This window comes from Delphinus delphis, chromosome 7 (genome assembly GCF_949987515.2).
Source record: "Delphinus delphis chromosome 7, mDelDel1.2, whole genome shotgun sequence".
Lineage (NCBI taxonomy): Eukaryota > Metazoa > Chordata > Mammalia > Artiodactyla > Delphinidae > Delphinus > Delphinus delphis.
In genome coordinates, this window is record NC_082689.1 from 14,696,980 (window position 1) to 14,718,229 (window position 21,250).

A 21,250-nucleotide genomic window follows, 5' to 3' on the forward strand; every position below is an offset into this window, starting at 1 on the left:
GCCTGATTAAAAAACACACTATAATATACATATAAATATTTGTATTCCCTTTCATGGGATTCAATGGACCTCAAGTTGAAAATCTATGCTCTAATAAATGAAGTAACTGCAAACATTTTTTTTAAAGAATCAAAATAGTACAGAAGAGGGGTAGAACATTTTCCGAGCAAGGAGAGTGATGTGAATGAAAATGGGTCTGAAGAGATTAAGTATATCTTCTAGTAGAAAGGTTTACACAACTGAAACAGAAAACCTAAGGATGTGAGACTGGAGAGATTTGGGAGAACATTAAGAAAAAAAATCAGTGAGAAACCTTGGACTATGGAAAGTTAACTTATTTGGTATCAGTTGAGCAGGGGAGACTCATAATGGAAACATGTTGAAAGATAATTTGCTACTGTGTTTTTAAGGTTTAAGCCCCATGGTTTGTACTTAGTAGGCAATTAATATAAACTGGCTGTTTGATTTTGTTTTAAATCAAACACTCCAGTCATTCAGTCAACAGTATTTCTTGAGTGCTGGCTCAGATTAGAAATAGAAATTATTTTCCTTAAGATGCAAACACCTAAGTTCCTGGAGGAAAAGGACATGTGTGGAAGGAGATAAGTGATAAACCTAATCTCCTGCTGGGGAGAGATTCTTAGATAAACCAGATATAAGAGGATGTGAAAATGGATGGATGAATAAGAAAGGAGCAACTGGGAAGACTTATCAATGGTTGGGGGAAGGAGAGGGGCAAGGGAGTGGAGAGGGAGAAAGTGCAGGAATGAGCTGAGGAGATAATGATTCCCTGGTTGAAACCAAGGGGCAGAGATGATAATCAGATGATACCATTGAGAAGGAGATAAGAGATTGGAGAGAATTTGGTTGGCTTGATATGTTTATTTGTAGATGTTATTATTTTTATGGTTGGTTTGGATGGCTTTTGGGTATAGGGTAAGAGAAAAAAGGATCCTTGGCTTCATGTCCTCAAAGAGATTATTGTCAGCTGGGAAGAGAGTAATCTAAGAATTTCCCAAACAAATGTTGCATTACAACTGTAATAAGTACAAACCAGGAGAGATATGTGGTCCATGAGAGAATATTTTGCTAAGAGGTTCCCAGATGAGGCTGATATTCTGATCTGGGACCACACTTTGAGGATCTCTGCTCTAACATGTACTTTACATCACTCCACTTATAGTTCAAACAGCTTCAGTGTCAAAGTAGTTAGATGATTTGACTTGTACACTAAATTCTGGACCAAAAAATCCTAGAAAAATATTGACTGTGATGTGGAATACAGACACAATGGCTGGATTTGGGGGAGAAGGTTTTAGGTTTTAGGAGATTATTTTCAGCTCTGTACCTTATATTATATATGCAAGTGTCCTATCTCTAGAACTGATATATTCATTTTATCAAAACAACACTCTAAAATCTATGCAAAGGCTAAGTGAACTGTGAAAGTCATCTGGTAAGGCAGTGGGAGCTCTGGACACAAAATGCTAAACTTAACTGTAATTATGCTAAACTTTGATCTTAAAGACTCTCCTACATCTTACTGGGCTTCTTATTAAAAGGAAGGGTAGAAGTATGTAGTTGGGTTGTTTCCAAAATATCCCTATTAAAACATTTGCATGTAAATCCTTAAAGTGTTGATTCACAAAACAATTATGCCAGGAGAACTTGAAAGATGGAGACATTCAATGTTGTTTTAGGCAAAGTAATTAACTTCTAGTGCACAAACTTCATTCTCCCAAAGCCCACTGAAGGAGCAGATGCTCAAACATGCATGGTATTAGATTAAGAGAATGGTACTTTCTGTTCCTCCAAGCACCAGCTGGTTCCAGAATCCAAAGGCAATGGAGAAGAAAGCCTAAATTTATTTGGTTTAAGTGGTTCTCACTGAGGGTTTATGAGAAAGATCATACTTTAGTACCTAGCAGACAAATGCAAAAATAATTTCACAGCTGATCCTCATTTCACAAAGAAAAGAGGCACAGGGTCCAAGGGTTAGAAGGGCCTTAAATGTTATCTAGTCCATATAGGGCCACCAGTAATGTGGTATCTTGATAAGAAGAGCAAAAAAATTACAAAGAATAAACAAATACTAGAATTATAAGTAGCTTACTTTTCTTTATGTATAATTTAAAATTTTAATTCAAATACTAGAAAATGTTTTACAAAATAAGGGAAAGAGTAGAGAAACATAGAGTGCCCCTATAATGAAAGAAAATTTTTCTTAAAAAAATTTTAAACATAATTTGCTAGCAGTGCCTGAAGCTCAAACAAATAAAGGCAGTTCATTTGCATAAGGACACTTTGAAAAGATTAAAAAATTCCAAAATGAAGCGTGTGAAGCTTTGACAGTAGAAATAAGAAAAGGTTAACTCAATTGAACACAATATATTTTCGGCCAGCCATTGTCCAAGGCCTCTTAAAAACTAATGATTTTGTCTGGAAAACTAGGTAGTTACAGTATTAAGTATACCAGTTACTGATTTATACGTTCTCTGACAGGCTCTGCTTTTGCAAGAGAAGTGGAAAAACATTTTACTCTTCTTTGATAGTGAGTTTTTTTGTTTCTGTTTTTTTGCGGTACGTGGGCCTCTCACTGTTGTGACTTCTTCTGTTGTGGAGCACAGGCTCCGGACGTGCAGGCTCAGTGGCTATGGCTCACGGGTCCAGCCGCTCCACGGCATGTGGGATCTTCCCGGATCAGAGCACGAACCTGTGTCCCCTGCATTGGCAGGCGGACTCTCAACCACTGCGCCACCAGGGATGCCCTGATAGTGAGTTTTTAAAAAAGTCATCTATGTTAGGAAAGAACATTTATTAATAAAAAATTGTACTCTAAAAGAAAGGAGTTTAAGTAAATTTTGGAAGCAACGCATCAGGGTGGTAAAGAGTCAACAAGGAGTATAACGAAGAAAAATAAAAATAAGGGAAGAGAGGAAAACAGGTGACGAATGAGCAATGAAAAGTATCCCAGTGTAGACAACCCCTATCCCCTGGCAAGTGCTGGAGGACCTTAGGTCACATATGCTGCAGACATGATCCTCCATGAAAGTCTTGTCTTCCAAGGGAGAGAAAGATGAGGGAGGAGGTTAGAGTCAGAAGAGGGGAGAGAAAGAGGAGAAGGCAGATGTATTGGCCTTCTGGATCTTAATTGCCTTCATATAAATTGAAACAAAATGAGAAGTGTAATGGAGTGGAAGAGAGATATTTTCAAACTGAAGGATTACTAAGGCAGAAGACTGCATGTACAAATGATAGGAACATCAGAATCCGGTCTAAATGAAATATGAAATTGAATAACAAAGGACAAAATGATTAAGATTTAAGAAAATCTGATCATAAAATGAAATTAGTCCACTCTAATTATTTAGATTTAAGTTGTGAATGATTAGCTTGATCTTAGCACCACTGTGAGGATGCAAGCTAATTTAGTAAAAACCATTATCATAACACAGGACATAATTACTTTGAAAATGTCCAAGATATAGAGCTTTGCTTCTTGGAGGCAATGATAATTGCCAGTTTAGACCTACCAGAAAATTAAAATTTTGTGAAGAACGTTTAAAAAGATCTTACCTCAAGCTTAGTGATAAAAAGATTTATGTTCTCTTTAATATACATACTCTAAAAGATTTCACATCAACATGAAGTTTGCTTTCTCTATGCATATTGCACTTTCACTTCTTCTCCAAATAAATTTCTATTAGAGAAAATAGATCCCTTTAGAACAAATAAGTACTGGCAAAAAATTAATGACTTCTAGAGATATGCTAACTATAACTCACTGAAAAGTCTGTAAAACACAGGCCACTGAATAGAATTTTCCAAATTCAAGAACTACTCTCTTATTTGGAACACATTATAATATGCCCCATAGCATCAAGGAAGTGATCTGATGTCGACTCTTGTTTTCCATTTTTGCTGCCGCAGATAGGAGTCTGGGCCTGTGCCATCTGAGCAGTGACCAGGAGAAACAATTGGGACAACCCCTGAGGAATTTTGTCAAAGTGACTATATTCTAGACTTGGATCTTTAATTATTGGATCCATGCCATGGTCATTTCTGTATTCCTATCACCTAGCAGAGTGCCTAAATCATAGTCTTTATTATGGAAACACCTTTGGAAAGAGCTAGGTTCAAATCTTACCTAGCCAATTTAATTATTTCTTGGAGCTTTTGAATGAGGTTTTGTATGGATTTTGGATGATTAAAGACATTCTCAGGAAAGAGGTTGACTATGGGACCTTGGAAGAACTATAGCTTCTAGTCCTTGCCAAAAAGCTTAGTTCCACATATATGCGCTAGCCTGATCAAGAGTGACTTCCTTACAGAACAAAGATGGCAGAGTAGAAGGACGTGCTCTCACTCCCTCTTGCAAGAACACCAGAATCACAACTAACTGCCGAACAATCATTGACAGGAAGACACTGGAACTCACCAAAAAAGATACCCCACATCCAAAGACAAAGAAGCCTCAATGAGATGGTAAGAGGGGCACAATCACAATAAAATCAAATTGCATAACTGCTGGGTGGGTGACTCACAAACTGGAGAACACTTACACCACAGAAGTCCACACATTGGAGTGAAGGTTCTGAGCCAAACATCAGGCTTCTGAACCTGGGGGTCTGGCAAAAGGAGGAGGAATTCCTAGAGAATCAGACTTTGAAGGCTAGTGGGATTTCAATGCAGGACTCTGACAGGACTGGAGGAAACATAGACTCCACTCTTGGAGGGCACACACAAAGTAGTGTGCACATTGGGACCAAGGGAAAGGAGCAGTGACCCCCTAGGAGACTGAACCAGACCTGCCTGCTAGTGTTGAAGGGTCTCCTGCAGAGGTGGGGGATGGCTGTGTCTCACTATAAGGACAAGGACACTGGCAGCAGAAGTTCTGGGAAATACTCCTTGGCATGAGCCCTCCCAGAGTCCGCCATTAGCCCCACCAAAGAGCCCCGGTAGACTCCAGTGTTTGGTTGCCTCAAGCCAAACAACCGACAGGGAGGGAACCCAGCCCCACCCATCAGCAGTCAAGCAGATTAAAGTTTTACTGAGCTCTGCCCGCTAGAGCCAGCTCTATCCACCACCAGTCCCTCCATCAGGAAACTTGCAAAGCCATCTTAGATAGCCTCATCCACCAGAGGGCAGACAACAGCAAGAAGAACTACAATCCTGCAGCTGGTGCAACAAAAAGCACATTCACAGAAAGGTAGACAAGATGAAAAGGCAGAGGGCTATGTACCAGATGAAGGAACAAGATAAAACTCAAGAAAAACAACAAAATGAAGTGGAGATAGGCATCCTCCCAGAAAAAGAATTCAGAATAATGATAGTGAAGATGATCCAGGACCTCAGAAAAAGAATGGAGGCAAAGATCGAGAAGCTGCAAGAAATGTTTAACAAAGACCTAGAAGAATTAAAGAACAAACAAACAGAGATGAACAATACAATAACTGAAATGAAAACTACACTAGAAGGAATCAATAGCAGAATAACTGAGGCAGAAGAATGGATAAGTGACCTGGAAGACAGAAGGGTGGAATTCACTGTTGCAGAACAGAATAAAGGAAAAAGAATTGAAAGAAATGAAGACAGCCTAAGAGACCTCTGGGGCAACATTAAACAGAACAACAGTTGCATTGTAGGGGTCCCAGAAGGAGAAGAGGGAGAGAAAGGACGAGAGAAAATATTTGAAGAGGTTATACTCGAAAACTTCCCTAGCATGGGAAAAGAAATAGCCATCCAAGTCCAGGAAGTGCAGAGGATCCCATACAGGAAAAACCCAAGGAGAAACGTGCCAAGACATATAATATTCAAATTTGCAAAAAATTAAGACAAAGAAAAATTATTGAGGGCAGCATGGGGAAAACAACAAATAACATACAAGGGAACTCCCATAAGGTTAACAGCTGATTTCTCAACAGAAACTCTACAAGCCAGAAAAGAGTGGCATGATATACTTAAAGTGATGAAAGGGAAGAACGTACAACCAAGATTACTCTACCCAGCAAGGATCTCACTCAGATTCAATGGAGAAATCAAAAGCTTTACATACAAGCAAAAGCTAAGAGAATTCAGCACCAACAAATTAGCTCTATAACAAATGTTAAAGGAACTTCTCTAAGTGGGAAACAGAGACAAGAAAAGGACCTACAAAAACACACCCAAAACAATTCAGAAAATGGTCATAGGAACATACATATCGATAATTACCTTAAACGTGAATGGATTAAATGTTCCAACCAAAAGACACAGGCTTGCTGAATGGATACAAAAACAAGACCCATCTATACGCTGTTTCCAAGAGACCCACTTCCGCCCTAGGGACACATACAGGCTGAAAGTGAGGGGATGGAAAAAGATATTCCATGCAAATGGAAATCAAAAGAAAGCTAGAGTAGCAATACTCGTATCAGATAAAATAGACTTTAAAATAAAGAATGTTACAAGAAACAAGGAAGGACACTATGGAATGATCAAGGGATCAATCCAAGAAGAAGATAAAACAATTACAAATATATATACACCCTCCATAGGAGCACCTCAATACATAAGGCAACTGCAAACAGCTATAAAAGAGGAAATCAACAGTAACACAATAATAGTAGGGGACTTTAACACCTCACTTACACCAATGGACAGATCATCCAAAATGAAAATAAATAAGGAAAGAGAAGCTTTAAATGACACAATAGACCAGATAGATTTAATGGATATTTATAGGACTTTCCAACCAAAAACAACCTATTACACTTTCTTCTCAAGTGCACATGGAACATTCTCCAGGATAGGTCATATCTTGGGTCACAAATCAAGCCTCAGTAAATTTAAGAAAACTGAAATCTTATCAAGCATTTTTTCTGACCACAACACTATGAGATTAGAAATGAATTACAGGGTAAAAAAAATGTAAAAAACCACAAACACATGGAGGCTAAAAAATACGTTACTATATAACCAAGAGATCACTGAAGAAATCAAAGAGGAAATCAAAAAATACCTAGAGACAAATGACAATGAAAACACGTCAATCCAAAGCCTATGGCATGCAGCAAAAGCAGTTCTAAGAGGGAAGTTTATAGCTATACAAGCTTATCTCAAGAAACAAGAAAAATTTCAAACAAACAATCTAACCTTACACCTAAAGCAATTAGAGAAAGAACAAACAAAACCGAAAGTTAGCAGAAGGAAAGAAATCATAAAGATCAGAGCAGAAATAAATGAAATAGAAACAAAGAAAACTATAGCAAAGATCAATAAAACTAAAAGCTGGTATATTGAGAAGATAAACAAAATTGATAAACCATTAGCCAGACTCATCAAGGAAAAGAGGGAGGGGACTCATATCAATAAAATTAGAAATGAAAAAGAAGAAGTTACCACACACTCCGCAGAAATACAAAGCATCCTAAGAGACTACTACAAGCAACTCTATGCAAATAAAATGGACAACCTGGAAGAAATGGACAAATTCTTAGAAAGAAATAACCTTCTAAGACGGAACCAGGAAGAAATAGAAAATATGAACAGAACAATCACAAGTAATGAAATTGAAACTGTGATTAAAAATCTTCCCACAAACAAAAGTCCAGGACCAGATGGCTTCACAGGTGAATTCTATCAAACATTTAGAGAAAAGCTAACACCCATCCTTCTCAAACTCTTTCAAAAAATTGCAGAGGAAGGAACATTCCCACACTCATTCTATGAGGCCACCATCACCCTGATACCAAAACCAGACAAAGATACTACAAAAAAAGAAAATTACAGACCAGTATTACTGATGACTATAGATGCAAAAATCCTCAACAGAATACTAGCAAACAGAATCCAACAACACATTAAAAGGATCATACACCATGATCAAGTGTGATTTATTCCAGGGATGCAAGGATTCTTCAATATGTTGAAATCAATCAATGTGATACACCATATTAACAAATTGAAGAATAAAAACCATGTGATCATCTCAAGAGATGCAGAAAAAGCTTTTGACAAAATTCAACACCCATTTATCATAAAATCTCTCCAGAGAGTAGGCATAGAGGGAACATACCTCAACATAATAAAGGCCATATATGACAAACCCACAGCAAATATCATTCTCAATGGTGAAAAAGTGAAAGCATTTTCTCTAAGATCAGGAATGGGACAAGGATGTCCACTCTCACCACTATATTTCAACATAGTTTTGGAAGTCCTAGCCATGGCAATCAGAGAAGAAAAAGAAATAAAAGGAATACAAATTGGAAAAGAAAAAGTAAAACTGTCACTGTTGGCAGATGACATGATACTATACATAGATAATCCTTAAGATGTCACCAGAAAAGTACTAGAACTAATCAATGAATTTGGTAAAATGGCAGGATACAAAATTAATGCACAGAAATCTCTGGCATTCATAAATACTAATGATGAATAATCTGAAAGAGAAATTAAGGAAACACTCCCATTTACCATTGCAACAAGAAGAATAAAATACCTAGAAATAAACTTACCTAGAGAGACAAAAGACCTGTATGCAGAAAACTATAAGACACTGATGAAAGAAATTAAAGATGATACCAACTGATGGAGAGATATACAATGTTCTTGGATTGGAAGAATCAATATTGTGAAAATGACTATACTACCCAAAGCAATCTACAGATTTAATGCAATCCCTATCAAATTACTAATGGCATTTTTTACAGAACCAGTAGAAAAAATCTTAAAATTTGTACAGAGACACAAAGGACCCTGAATAGCCAAAGCAGTATTGAGGGAAAAAAGTGGAGCTGGAGGAATCAGACTCCCTGTCTTCAGGCTATACTACAAAGCTACAGTCATCAATACAATATGGTAGTGGCTCAAAAACAGAAATATAGATCAATGGAACAAGATAGAAAGCCCAGAGACAAACCCATGCACCTATGGTCAACTAATCTACAACAAAGGAGGCAAGGATATACAATGGATAAAAGACAATCTCTTCAATAAGTGGTGCTGGGAAAACTGGACAGCTACATGTAAAAGAATGAAATTAGAACACTCCCTAAAACCATACACAAAAATAAATGCAAAATGGATTCGAGACCTAAATGTAAGACCGGACACTATAAAACTCTTAGAGGAAAACATAGGAAGAACACTCTTTGATATAAATCACAGCAAGATCTTTTTTGATCCACCTCCTTAGTAATAGAAATAAAAACTAAAATAAACACATGTGACCTAATGAAACTTAAAAGCTTTTGCACAGCAAAGGAAATCATAAACAAGACAAAAAAACAACTGTCAGAATGGGAGAAAATATTTGCAAATGAATCAACAGATAAAGGATTAATCTCCAAAATATATAAACAGTTCATGCAGCTCAATATTAAAAAAAAAAACAAAACCCAATCCAAAAATGGGCAGAAGACCTAAATAGACATTTCTCCAAAGAAGACAAACAGATGGCCAAGAGGCACATGAAAAGCTGCTCAAAATCACTAATTATTAGAGAAATGCAAATCAAGACTACAATGAGGTATCGCCTCACACCAGTTACAATGGGCATCATCAGAAAATCTACAAACAACGAAAATCTACAAACAAACAAATCTACAAACAACCCCTGGAGAGGATGTGGAGAAATGGGAACCCTCTTGTACTGTTGGTGGCAATGTAAATTGATATAGCCACTATGGAGAACAGTATGGAGGTTCCTTAAAAAACTAAAAATAGAATTACCATATGATCCAGCAATCCCACTACTTGGCATATACCCAGAGAAAACCATAATTCAAAAAGACACATGCACCCCAATGTTCATTGTAGCACTATTTACAATAGCCAGGTCTTGGAAGCAACCTAAATGCACATCGACAGACGAATGGATAAAGAAGATATGGTACATATATACAATGATATATTACTCAGCCATAAAAAGGAACGAATCTGGGTCATTTGTGGAGACGTGGATGGATCTAGAGACCATCGTACAGCATGAAGTAAGTCAGAAAGAGAAAACAAATATCGTGTATTAACGCATATATGTGGAATCTAGAAAAATGGTGCAGATGAACCAGTTTGCAGGGCAGAAATTGAGACACAGAGGTAGAGAACAAACGTATGGACACCAAGGGGAGAAAGCTGGGTGGTGGGGGTGTGATGAACTGGGCGATTGGGATTAACATGTAAATATTGATGTGTATAAAATGGAGGACTAATAAGAACCTGCTGTATAAAAAAATAAATTAAATAAAATTGAAAAATTCAAAAAAAACTACTCTCTTAGCAACTTTCAAGTATAGAATATTGTTAATTTTGGTCATTACGCTGTGCATTACATCCCGAGAATCTATTCATCTTGTTAAAAAAAAAAAAAAGAGCGACTTCCTTGAGGGTTGTTGAGACCTCTGATGAACCTACTCAACCCTCTAAGAGTTACCTTGTGGAATTTTCTGAGGCTGTGTTGATACTGGTTGGTTCCACTGGCCACACAGAACTACTGGAAAGCAAATCAGGTGAAACTCAGAGTGGCTTATCTTTGTCAAGATTTAAAAACATATTATCATGTGTGTAAACTAACAAAGATGTCTGCAAATGAGCTGATTTCATTGAGGTGGTGCTTGAGAAATGAGATTTGTTAACTCAGGTCTCTCCAACCTAGTGCTTAACCTTGCTCGAAAATCCCATTATGAGGCATAAATAGATTAGACAAATTGGCCACAGGACTCCAGTTTAAGCCTGTATGAGTTCCATGTCAATCCACAAATGATGGTCTACCACTCATTAGGAATCAAATAGCTTTACCAGGAGATCAAAGAGAGAGAATGAAGGGCTACTTTTCCCAAGACTATTTTTTTCCCTAAGGTTTTAAACTATCTCTATTTCCTTGAGGAGTTCAAGCGTATTGTGGTTTACCTAGCATCGTTAGAAATCATTAAGTAAAAGCTGGTAATGAGTAATCTCAGCTCAGGCTTCTTTTCCCAGGACCCCCACTGAATTTCTAGATTGAACCATGCTCCCTGCTGTCTGTTCTGGCTGACATCTTTCTTAGTACTTTCCAATTTATATAAAGTCAAAATAATCTGTTTGTCTCTCATCCCCACCAGGCCAAAGGATCCTCAAAAGAAAAAAAGAGCATATATATATATATATATATATATATATATATATATGTATATATATACATACAAATATATATGTCGTCATCTTTGTATCTGGCAGTTAGTAGGCATTACAACTTACTGAATGGATAAATGAGTGGCTTATTATTCATTTAACAGAGACAAAAGGGATCTCTTATACAGCAAGATTCTTTTGTATACTTAAAGTATATTTCAAAATATACTGTTATTAGGAGAATCATATCTTTAATAAAATGAAGTTACAAATTTAGACTTATATAAATTATTAAAATATATAATCAGGTTACCTGGTAGAGCACAGGAATGATTATGAACTACAAGTCTGAGAGGTTGGAGTTGGAAGTATTATATTATTCCCTAAACTGGTCCCATTTATGGAAGGTATTCAATTCATCTGATTCAACTGGAGAAGGAAAATATTCATAGTATAACTTTAGTTACAAATGAATTATAATTACATATGTGTCACACTTTCCTCAAACAGTGAATATGTTTTTTTTTTCTTATTGGAAGTATTTTCAACTTCTGAACTTCCCTTTTTGAGATCAAATGTTGTAAAAGATGCCAACAGATTCATATAAAATTATTAATTACTAGACCTGAGACCTTAGAAATGCTCACTTCAAAATTATATTGAAGCTCTAAAGCAAAATTCCAACTCGTTAGAGCCTTAAAGGTAACTCACATAAAAAAGAGAAAACTTTTTTATTCAAATAAATATGGTTTTAAAAGCAATGCTCCTTGTGGTTATGATATAAAATATGATTTCATATTCATAATGTGTCTTCTGTTCCTCTTGGAGCATATGAGGAATGGTAATGTAATTTCTTTGTGACCACTGAAGGAAAAAAAAAAATAGTCCTTGTCTGTAAAACTTTCTTATAACGACGATTACAACAGCAACAGCAAGAGGAAACACTTATCACAAGCTATTAGAACATAGACGAGATTATATTGCAATTAGCCATGTCTACCTGATGGATTTTTCTTTCTAAGGGAAATTGTGCAAAGCATTTTATTTCAAGCCTCAAAGATTTTGATAAAAGAAAAAAAAGGAAACTGCAGTTTTTGCCACAAAAAGACAGGTGGCGTAAGCATGCAACTTTTTTTTTTTTTTTTTTTTTTTAAGATATATAAAGTGCTTATTTTCTCTCTGAAGAAGCTCGCCTATGCTCGGGTTTGTGGCTGAGCCGGTGACGTCAGTGTGGCAGTGCAGTGTCAGGCGCGGCGGCTCTCTATAAGCCGAGGAGCTGTCCGGGTGCTGAAACGGTCCGAGCAGCTCACGCAGCGGGCCAGGAGGAACGTGCTGTGGACGTTCTCTGCCATATAAAAAAGAGGTAAGACTGCTTTTCCCTTTGATTTACTTGAAAGTTCTAAATTGCATGTTCTCTCCTTAATTCTTAGCTAAGAAGAAAAAGACCGTTTGGCAAGCTTGTATGTATAGAATAGCTGAACAGCAACCTGCTGCTCATCAGCCAGTGTAAGGACACTATATATGTGTACATATATATGATCGAATCTGTGATTTATACCACTTGCTGTTAGGTATTTACTAACCGTAGTGCTATTTACATAATCATATATAAGAAGCATGAAAAAGTTTAGGATATTTGTGTCAATACACATTATTAATGTAAAGTTAACCAAGCCTGATATTTTGTTTCTTTCCTTAATTTATTGTTTCTTCCCCTAAGAACCAGATACAAGGCCAAGGATATAATTTATATGCTTAATATTCTTAACAGTAGGTTTCCAATGATTCAAAGGCTGTTAAACACGTTAGTGATAGAAGTAACCAATTTTGGAATTAGGTTTTTTTTCCCCTTTGACATTTACCTTGCAAGAGCTCAAAGTTAACTAACTATATAAAATTATTTTCCCAATTGGTATACTCTGAAAAGGCTTACATTATTATTTCCTAGTTTTAGTCCTAGGAAGGTAAGATTAGAATGGGCTTCCTTGTTTATTCAGGGTGAAATATTATCTTGGGTTACAGGTTGGATATGACCATGGATTACAGAGAGATCATAATTTGGAATGTATGAGGAAACCATTGATAACTGTAAAAACTATTATTATTATGCTTTGGTTGAAAGAGGTTGTGCAATATTTTGCTAAATATTTTGAATGGGACAAGTGTTTCTTTTTTCTGCATCCTAACTAGTTGAATTGCTCAAATTTGATATATCCAACTGCATTTGTTAATGCTCTAGTCTAATTTCAATAGAAAAGACAGTTTAACTTACAAGGCTTTAGTTCAAACTCTATATAAAATATTAGAGCTGTTGAAACCACCTTCACTACTTAGATGAGCTGCTACCTGGGAAAGAAATCCCTTGAGTCTTACTCAAAGGCAATAACTATGTCATCCAAACTGAATCTGAATAAATGACAAAACAGTAGCTCTCGTTAGGCTGTGGTTTAAATAGCTGCATTGGGTATTTTGCCCCAACTCCACAGCGAAGCCCACCTACAAGACAATGATTTTAAAGACCAGCACATAACCCATCTGTTAAAAATACTTCAGGATAATGGTCTCAAAGAAAGTAAGTTCACTAAGATTCTTAAAACTACTAGTCCAAATGCCAGTGTTGAAAATTGATTTCCAAATCTAAATTAATCCTGAAATAGTATAAAGAAGAATGCATAATGTACTTTTACTCAAACCTAAGAATTTATGAATACAATTTCCTTTAGTAAACATTGATTCATAGCAAATATTTTAGAAGTTTTCTCTGACATGCCTTTAAAGATTTTCCTTTCAGTAAATTAAGTAGTCAAGTTAATGGGGATCTTTTAAATAAATGTATATATTTACTAACTAATTTTAATAATCATTTTAATAAATAAATATGTGCTAAAGAAATTTCTGTAATTACAACTTTTTTTAGGTTCTAAAAACTGAGAACATTATTTAAATACCAATATAATCTAGTGAACAATGATATTTTCTACAATTGATGTCTAAGCTAGTAGATAATTTTACCTACGTAACTTAGCTTATATATCACAAAACCATAATTCAGTAAAATATCATGAACAAACATAAAATTCTTTTACATTTACTTTATTTGTAACAAAAATTGCAACCTAAACCTATTAAAATAGGTTTAAATGCTATCAATTCCAAATGTAATATATGTAAAAACTAATCCTTTTGCTAATTCATACGTGAGACTATCAGGGCTTGGAGAAAAAAAATGAATGAAAAATTTTAAGTAGGAAGAATTCAACACATTGTCTGTATTTATCTAAATTGGGAGTTTCATAGTGGTTATTTTAAGATTTTCTAACAGTATGAGTCATTTAAGATTTCATAGGTCCACACCCAAATAGACACAGACATAAGTCAAGCTGAATCTGAACGCTCACAAGTTCAGAAATAGACTGGTTAAGAAAGCTTATGTTCTCTCTGTAGCATCTGTTATTATTTACTATACACTCTTGAGGGCTGAGGAAAAATATAACCATGATTGCATTTTACAAGACAGTCACAATAAAATTATTAGAAGAAATATGGAGTGCAGATATTTTAAAACAGTTTATATTTTAGTACATTTACACTGAAATAAACTCCACTGGATATCATGGATTTATTATTTTTTGTAACTCTGGCTATTGTGCTTGTGTGTCCTGACAATACCCTGTGTGTTATTACATGTCAATCAAGATGAGTAATTATAAAATACCGACTTCTAAATTAAATATTTTGGAATTCAATGGGTAAATAAATACTGCTTTGGGGATATTTAAAGAAAAACTTCATTAGGTTTACCTACTAGCTGGGACTTGAGAAGACCCATATTCTGGAGGTCATTAAGGTATAGACCTTCCAAAATTAATAGTATGATTCAGTGGCAGAGTGAGAACAAGTTATTTCTGAAAATGTATGTGAATGGGACTCATCCACAAGATAATTCAGTATGATTAACATTAACATGGTGTATCACTTCATCATATATAGTAATGTCACTGCTGCTTTCTGTGTTTCTACAACAAATTAGATGGACAATTCAGGAACTAAATCACATGGTTTTTGATAAGGAGATAACTCTATGTGTGTGTGTGTGTGTGTGTGTGTGTGTACATGCATGTTTTAAATTAAGCCAGCTAATTTTTTTGCCAGTGATTTCAGAAGGATTGCTGTACACGATAACTAAAACTCATCTTGGAAAGTCTTTATTTAACAGGAACAATGCATACTACAAAACAAACAACATGTTTTATAAATTAAAAAATAAAATTTGAGAAACTTCCTATCAGTGTTTTTGCTATTATTTTAACCAAGAGAATGCCATACAAATTTGATGCAAATGGCTAACAATTTTGCTAAAGATTCCTGTGGTTAGCTTGTGAGGATTGTGTAGGAAATATTTATAGATTTTAAAAAGAGTCATCCTAAATTAATGTGGAATAATCTCTACTATGGTTTCTTTTTTCCCCTCAATGGTCAGTAACCTCTTTTGCTATAGCGTCTATTAGTCTGTTTCATTTGTGTTAACTCATGTTTTCTGTGCTTTAAGGAAATCTTTCAAACATGGCAGAAGCTAAGACTCACTGGCTTGGAGCAGCCCTGTCTCTCATCTCTTTAATTTTCCTCCTCTCTGAGGCTGAAGCAGCTTCATTTCAGAGAAACAAGCTGCTTCAGAAGGAACCAGATATCAGATTGGAAAACGTCCAAAGGTTTCCCAGTCCTGAAATGATCAGGGCTTTGGAGTACATAGAAAAGCTCCGACAACAAGCTCACAAAGAAGAAAGCAGCCTAGACTACAATCCCTACCAAGGTGTCTCTGTTCCCCTTCAGCAAAAAGAAAATGGTGACTTGCCAGAAAGTTCAAGGGATTCCCTGAGTGAAGATGAGTGGATGAAGATAATACTTGAAGCTTTGAGACTGGCTGAAATTGAGCCCCAGTCTGCACCAAAAGAAAACAAGCCCTATGCCTTGAATTCAGAAAAGAACTTTCCAGTGGACATGCCTGATGATTATGAGACTCAACAGTGGCCGGAGAGAAAGCTCAAGCACATGAGATTCCCTCCTACATATGAAGAGAATTCCAGGGACAACCCCTTTAAACGCACAAATGAAATAGTAGAGGAACAATACACTCCTCAAAGCCTTGCTACGTTGGAATCTGTCTTCCAAGAGCTGGGGAAACTGACGGGACCAAACAACCAGAAGCGTGAGAGGGTTGACGAGGAGCAAAAACTTTACACAGATGATGAAGATGATATCTACAAGGCTAATAACATTGCCTATGAAGACGTGGTTGGGGGAGAAGATTGGAACCCAGTAGAGGAAAAAATAGAGAGTCAAACCCAGGAAGAGGTAAGAGACAGCAAAGAGAATACAGAAAAAAATGAACAAGTCAATGATGAAATGAAGCGTTCAGGGCAGCTGGGCCTCCAGGATGAAGATTTCCAGAAAGAGAGTAAAGACCAACTCTCAGATGATGTCTCCAAAGTAATTGCCTATCTGAAAAGGTTAGTGAATGTTGCGGGAAGTGGGAGGTCACAGAATGGGGAAAACGGGGAAAGAGCAACCAGGCTTTTTGAGAAACCACTTGATTCTCAATCTATTTATCAGCTGATTGAAATCTCAAGGAATTTACAAATACCCCCTGAAGACTTAATTGAAATGCTCAAAACTGGAGAGAAGCCAAATGTATCAGTGGAACCAGAGCAGGAGCTTGAAATTCCCCTTGACCCTGAAGACATCTCAGAGGTTGACTTAGACCATCCAGATCTGTTCCAAAATAAGATGTTCTCCAAGAATGGCTACCCCAAAACACCTGGTCGTGCTGTGGCAGAGGCTCTACCAGATGGGCTCAGTGTTGAGGACATTTTAAATCTTTTAGGGATGGAAAATGCAGCAAATCAAAAGCCTCCATATTTTCCCAATCAGTATAACCAAGAGAAGGTTCTGTCAAGACTCCCCTATGGTCCTGGAAGGTCTAAAGCAAACCAACTTCCCAAAGCTGTCTGGATGCCAGATGTTGAAAACAGACAAATGGCATATGAAAAGCTGAATGACAAGGATCAAGAATTAGGAGAATACTTGGCCAAGATGCTAGTTAAATACCCTGAGATCATGAATTCAAACCAAGTGAAGCGAGTTCCTAGTCAAGGCTCATCTGAAGATGATCTACAGGAAGAGAACCAAATCGAGCAGGCCCTCAAAGAGCGTTTGAATCAACACAGCTCTCAGGAGACTGACAAACTGGCCTTGGTAAGCAAAAGGCTCCCTGTGGGGTCCCCGAAGAGTGACGATACCCCCAACAGGCAGTACTTGGATGAAGATCTGTTAATGAAAGTGCTGGAATACCTCAACCAAGAAAAGGCAGAAAAGGGAAGGGAGCATATTGCTAAGAGAGCAATGGAAAATATGTAAGCAGCTTTCATTAACTGCCCTACTTTCACCCCTCCCACCCCAAGCAAACACCAACATTTCTCTTTAGTGTGTTGACTTCTATCTTGTTAACACTGTTATACCTTTAAATGATGTACAGGCAGGTGATTCCATTTCACTGGGGTGTCTACTTCACTAGCTCTGAGCTGTTCTCGTGTATGGATATGTGTAAATGTTATGACTTCTGAATAAAAATACTAATCATATCCCTTATTCAAGAAAGATATCTATGATAGTGTTTAATAGTGTATCTAATGGCTGTGGCATTGTTGATGCTCACATATGACAAAGAGTGTCCTATAATTCTCTTGAAAGTTTTTAATACTTATTGAATTATTTTGTTACTGTCTGTAGTGTTTTGTGGAGTATTGGAGCAAAAAAAAATAAAGCATTATAAACATATAGTTTTATTTATAAGGCCTTTTCTATTGTGTGTTTTGTTGTTGATTAATAAATGTTATTTCTGGACAACTGTGGGTTATTCATTCTGGAAAACCAGAGACGGTGACTATGGAGCAAGCAGTATGGAGCTAAAAGAGAAAAGCATCACCTTCCACAGTCTATCCAGGTAAGAAATAAGGAATTTAAACATATGACCATACTGCACATTTGTAGAATGCAACATCCTCTAGCAGCCCACTACCTAACGCTTGCCTGTAGTTTTTCTCATATTTATGATTATGGAATAAGACTTTTGGTATCATATTTATACCTTTTACCCTTGATTTATATAAATGCAAACATTTAAGTCTTCCATAACCAGCACTGAAAAAGAAGAGATGCGTACGGTGCAGTCAGAAACAGTTATAGCAATCTACTATATTGGAAGCAATCTACCTATTCTCAGGTCACCCTGGTCCCCAGAAGACAAGGCTGCTACTATTTTGTATGGTTTGAGAGGGGCCAAAGGATCCGCAAACTGACTGTCAGGTAAGTGAATGGCTTAGGCACAGTGGGAATACCTCAGCTGCCCTCTCTCTTGTCCACGTGTTAGAGAGAATCCTGAGTGGGCTAAGCAGTACATAATTGTTATGATGTGCATCACTTCAGGGGTAGATGCTATCAGCATCCTGACATATCAACAGGGAATCAACAACAACAGCAGCAAGAAAATATATAGAGCAACAAAGCAACAGTGGTCGTAAAAAACTGAGGAAATAAATCAGAGTTACTATTTACTGAATATTTATTTTGCACCAGGCACGATACTAAACACTTTATCTCGTTCAGTTTGTACTGTATCACTGTCAAGGGTCACTTATTATCACCCTTTTACATCAGAAAAAGCAAAACTCAGAAAGTTTAAATAACTTCCCCCAAGTCACCCAATATTATAAATTGCCAAAGCCTGTGTTCTTAACCACTTCACTACACTGCCTCTCTGGGGAGGGCCGTTTCAGCTGAGGGATGGGGCATTGGATGTGGGGTGGTGGGAGGCTTATGTAGTCTCAGTATGGGTCACTTCCAAGGGAGGCCAGTTGTGTGTGTGTGTGTGTGTGTGTGTGTGTGTGTGATAGGTGGGGGGGAGGGACAATCCTGGAATGATTAAAAGGCAATGAGAAGGCCCTGCTCACCTTGGGGAAAACACTAAATGCAGGGTTTCCTATTTTGTAATTTTGCCCAGACTCTTTTCTGTCCAATTATCATACACTTTCATGGAATTCTAGAATCTATAATCTAAGACCTTAGAGGGGAATTGTCTCTACAGTGTTTCTAATAAGTGGTTTTTACTCAAATACCTCATGGGGCAGTACTATGAATTTAAGATTATGGAGAGATCCAGGATATTTGTGCAGCTTAAAGTCTAAGTACATATTTATATGCCATGCTTTGCAGATGTTCACATACACCACTTGCCCATTACATTTTCTCTTTGATTTTCTGTTTCATGCAGCCAGCCACTCCTAGTACCCTAAATCAGTCACGTGACTCTCTCCATGCTTGCCCTAAGCAAAATGAGACCTTGGCACATGTCCACCCAGCAGTGACATGTGATGTGTGAATGTTCTTCACTGTGATGTGTGAATGTTCTACGGGGAGGTTAGAAAACGAGAGCAAGTTAATTGACACAACAGAGCTGATGAGGCCCCAGGCTAGGATTTACACACACATTAGTGGGCTGGCAAACCCTGCACTCATTCTGCTACACTGTGCTGCTTTTTCTCAAAGTCTCAGTTACAGTTGAAATTCCCTGATTCTCTAACAGTGACATTTCTGGCATCAGGATTGGCAATTGGGGAAATATATTAATTTGGGATATATATTCTTTACCTGACTTCTCTCAGACACTAGTCAGCAAGCATCTTTGCCTTTTTGCAGCATCACCATATACCCAGCTATCGAGTCATCAGATTTATTTATTTCTGATCTAAAGGTATTTTTTCATAAGTGTTTTAGTACATTGCTTACTAGCATAAGAAACTAAGCTCTAAGTATCATTCAAGGATGTGGATGACAAAGTAGTCGGGATTAGGGCAACACTGCCCTTTTCCCTGGCAAGAAGCCTCCTTCAGCAGAAGTCAGGAAGTAGCTTGAGTCCTCCTCACAAATGCCTCCTACAGGCCACCGTTGGAAGGGTGCACTACGACTGTACCCCTTTGTAGGAGTCCATGCCTTGACAGGAGTCAGGTGGCCTAGCACTCTGTATGCTTTCAGCAAGACCACAACCTACCAACCCTTCCCTTCCTTCAACACTCCCAGCCTCTTGACCCTACCTATTTTGGGGACAGTTAGGACTAAGCTGATGGTGCCCTTTATAAAAAGACTTCCAAGTCATCCCTCATTTCCCATACTGACACCTCCAAACTTTGTATATCACTTCTTTGGACCCCAATTCCCACTCTGTCCCATATCCTATATCTTTTTTCATTTGTCTTTGATACTCAAGGTCAGTCATCAGCAAAATCCCCTGCATCCTCAAACTCTTCTGTGAATGTATTTTTTAACCTTCCTTCTCTGGGGGAAACCTGCCTCTCCTCTGAGGTTCCTGTTTCCCCTGAAACTCTCTTTCTCCTCTTTGCTGCTTACAGTACATCTTCTCTCTTCCATAAAAACATCCGACTTTGAATCTCATGCCATCACTTACTTCCCACCCTTTACCCCCACTGTTGCAGACATCTACTGCCCCAGGTCACTTACCCTTACGCATTAAATATAGGTCCTGATCACTGTCACTTTTTCTAGCACTACTACTGTGTTCATACTTGTTGTTTTCAATATTCATAAAGATGATCTTTCCAATATTTTCCAGGCTCCATCCTCCATCAGCTATTCACTTGCATGGTTATGCCCTTGCTCTTTTCCTTACTAATAACTGCAACGTATCCTAAAACTGAATTCCAAACATTTTACTCTAACAACCACCTTTTATATTTCCATGGTACTGCCTCTAGTACCTTAATACCAGTAATCCCCCACACCCACAAAAATGTAACCTATGGATCCTACCATCTTTCCACTCTCTCTTATCCCCTTTATTCCTCACCACCCACGTTGCCAAGTTTAAATTTCATGGTTCATCATTATAGTCATTCTTTTGTAAACATTAACTCCCTTCTGTCTCTTGTGTTTCATTGTAACTTCTTTGCTAAACAAGAATTCTAGTAAAGTCCAATTCTCCACCCACTCTTACCTTCTCTCCTACAACTGCATGATCTGGCTCTGAGTTTCCTAATACTCTCTTCATTACTCTCTTTTCTGCCTGCATTGGCTTTCTCACTGTTCCTTG

General features: G+C 37.3%; 1 protein-coding gene across 1 annotated transcript; it reads left to right on the forward strand.

Annotated features, from left to right (window-relative positions):
* Positions 1-12,233: 12,233 nt before the first annotated feature.
* Positions 12,234-17,985, forward strand: SCG2 (secretogranin II). Its single transcript, XM_060015504.1, has 2 exons — positions 12,234-12,454; positions 15,641-17,985. Exon 2 carries the CDS (start codon positions 15,655-15,657, stop codon positions 17,503-17,505), a length of 1,851 nt encoding a protein of 616 aa, XP_059871487.1. The 5' UTR covers positions 12,234-12,454; positions 15,641-15,654; the 3' UTR covers positions 17,506-17,985.
* The last annotated feature ends 3,265 nt before the right edge of the window (positions 17,986-21,250 follow it).